Source organism: Ovis canadensis, chromosome X (genome assembly GCF_042477335.2).
Source record: "Ovis canadensis isolate MfBH-ARS-UI-01 breed Bighorn chromosome X, ARS-UI_OviCan_v2, whole genome shotgun sequence".
Classification (NCBI taxonomy): Eukaryota; Metazoa; Chordata; class Mammalia; order Artiodactyla; family Bovidae; genus Ovis; species Ovis canadensis.
The window spans coordinates 25,666,534-25,668,917 of NC_091727.1; the positions used below are offsets into that span (position 1 = coordinate 25,666,534).

Genomic DNA, 2,384 nt, shown 5'->3' on the forward strand with positions numbered 1-2,384 from the left:
TCGGCTATGCACGTGGGTTCTCAGGACATAACCTGGGTCCAGGGGTGGTGGATCTGCGTGCGGGGTTGGTGGTCCCTGGCTCTGTTCAGTAGAGGGAAATCCGGGATTCTGTGGAGTGAAAGAGGGACCCGCGAGGGGACTGAGTGTCTCCACACTCCAGATTGGCGGCCACGCCTAACCCCTCACCCAGCGTGACTTGGCCAGAGAGCAACCGGTCAGCATCTGGACAGTTCTAAAGGCTGAGGGGCTCCCTGACTGCAATCACCAACATGGGACACTCGGGGAAGAGGGGACCTCATTCTGAAGGGCTGGAAGCCAGTCAGCAGAGGGAGGATGTCACGTCTCGGGAGGAGTCAGGGTAATGACCATCCTCCGCATCACACAGCCGACTCAGGACCCTCCCCTGTGGCCAGCACTTCCTCCCAGCTAAACACGGGGCTGGGGGCAGTGGTCTGTAAGTGGAGGTTGCAGCTTGGTTGTGCAAGGGAAGCCTTGAGATAGCAGAAGGGCGGGTCTCGGCTCCCTTCATTGGGGCCTGAACATTCCCTCATCATCTGGGGTGACAGGGAAGGTGGCAGTGTCAACTTCACAGCAAGATAGCGAAGACGGTAGGTGGGTTTGGGGGCGGGGGGGGGATATGAGGGCGTCTTGCCCCAGTTTTCATCATGACTCTGAAATGTGAACTGAAAGGACCTGCCTCCCCTGCCAGCCCCCACAGGCCTCGCTCTAACACCCAGGCAGGGCTGTCTGACTGCGCCCCAGCATTCACTCTCACTTCTTACTCAGCGGTCTCAAGGGAGGGGCTCACCAGGAGAATACGAGACATGTGGGTCCTAGAGCACTGGCCTCAAGGACCCCTCAGAGGCGGCTTGGGTTCAAGCCAGGGAGGACTCTCCTCACTGCAGTTGCTCACAATATCTGCTTGTCCTTCCTCTAGGGGCCCTCCTTCCCTGCCACCCTGCCTGCATGCGCCTGTGATCCATAACCAGTGTCACCATGCCTCAGAGGCACAAGAACAAGTAGCATGTCCGTGTGAAATTCCACCAGGTCCAGGGGGACACTCAGTATCCCCAGGAGGCTCAGACCAGTGCTGCTGCAGCCCCCAAAGAGGAGTGCCCCTTCTCCCCCTCGTCTGTCCCTCAGGGTTCTCCCCAAGCTCCCCTGCACTGGAGATCACCAGGAGCTTCAGGGAGCCATGGCCCCTAGCTATCCTGATGCAGGGCCTTCCTGTGCAGGATCTGATGAATTTGCCCAGGGCCCAGAGGAGGAAAGTGCAGGTGCCTCCAAGGCAGCCCCTGCTACTCAGAGCCCTCTCATAGATCCTCTGACGAGAAAGACCAGCATGCTGGTGGAGTTCCTGCTGGACAAATACACCAAGAAGGAGCCAATCTCGCAGCATGCCCTGCTGAAGGTCGTTGGCAAGAAGTATTGGCAGCACTTCCCTGAGACCCTCAGGAGAGCCTCTAAGCACATGGAGCTGGTATTTGGCCTGGATCTGATGGAAGTCAACTGTAGCAGGAACATCTATGCTCTCATCAACAAGCTCAACCTCGGGGGCAATGAAGGTCTGAGTGATGAGCGGGGGTCTTCCCAAGTACGGTTTCCTCATGTTGCTCCTAGGCATTATCTTTAAGAAGGGTAATGGCGCCCCCGGGGAGGAGGTCTGGGAATTCCTCAGTGTGTTGGGGGTCTATACTGGGAGGAGGCACTGGATCTTTGGGGAGCCCAGAAGGCTCATCACAAAAGATATGGTGCAGAAGAAGTACCTGAAGTACCGACAGGTGCCCAATGGCGATCCTCTGTACTATGAGTTCCTGTGGGGCCCGAGAGCTTCTTTGAGACAAATAAGATGAAGGTGTTGGAGGTTTTGGCCATGATCCATGATACGGTCCCGACTTCCTTCCCAGACCTCTATGCTGAGGCTCTGAGAGATCAGGCGGAGAGAGTAGGGCTGAGAGGCATGGCCAGGGCTCCAACAATGGCTGAAGCCAGTGCCCCTTCCAGGGCCAAGTCCTACAGCTCCTCCCACATCTAGGAGGGAGGCCCTGACACTTTCTTCCCTTTTGTGTTGGAACAGAGGTGTCAGGCTCCTAAACAGTAGAGAGTAGTAGGGTGGAGGGAACAAAACTTGCATGTTCTTTACAGTTTTATATAGTAAGGGAGTTTAGGTACAACTCATTTTAAAAAAATATATATCTTTTGTCCTTTATCCATAGGATAAATATCTAGTGAAAGTTGATTTAAATTAGATTAAGGAGATGAAGGAGGAGTTTAGTATTTTCAAATGTTAATTACTTTTCATAAGGTTTATTGTGCTTCAGAATACAAATGTATTAATCATATATATCACATTGTTTGCTGTTTTAAAATTTTGAAAGCCATAG

At 53.7% G+C, this 2,384-nt stretch overlaps 1 protein-coding gene across 1 annotated transcript; it reads left to right on the forward strand.

The window, feature by feature from the left end:
* Nucleotides 1-269: 269 nt before the first annotated feature.
* LOC138930633 (melanoma-associated antigen B4-like) lies at nt 270-1,853 on the forward strand. The gene is made up of 3 exons (XM_070291140.1): nt 270-358; nt 1,144-1,565; nt 1,621-1,853. The coding sequence occupies exons 1-3, from the start codon at nt 270-272 to the stop codon at nt 1,851-1,853; spliced, it is 744 nt and encodes a 247-aa protein (XP_070147241.1).
* The last annotated feature ends 531 nt before the right edge of the window (nt 1,854-2,384 follow it).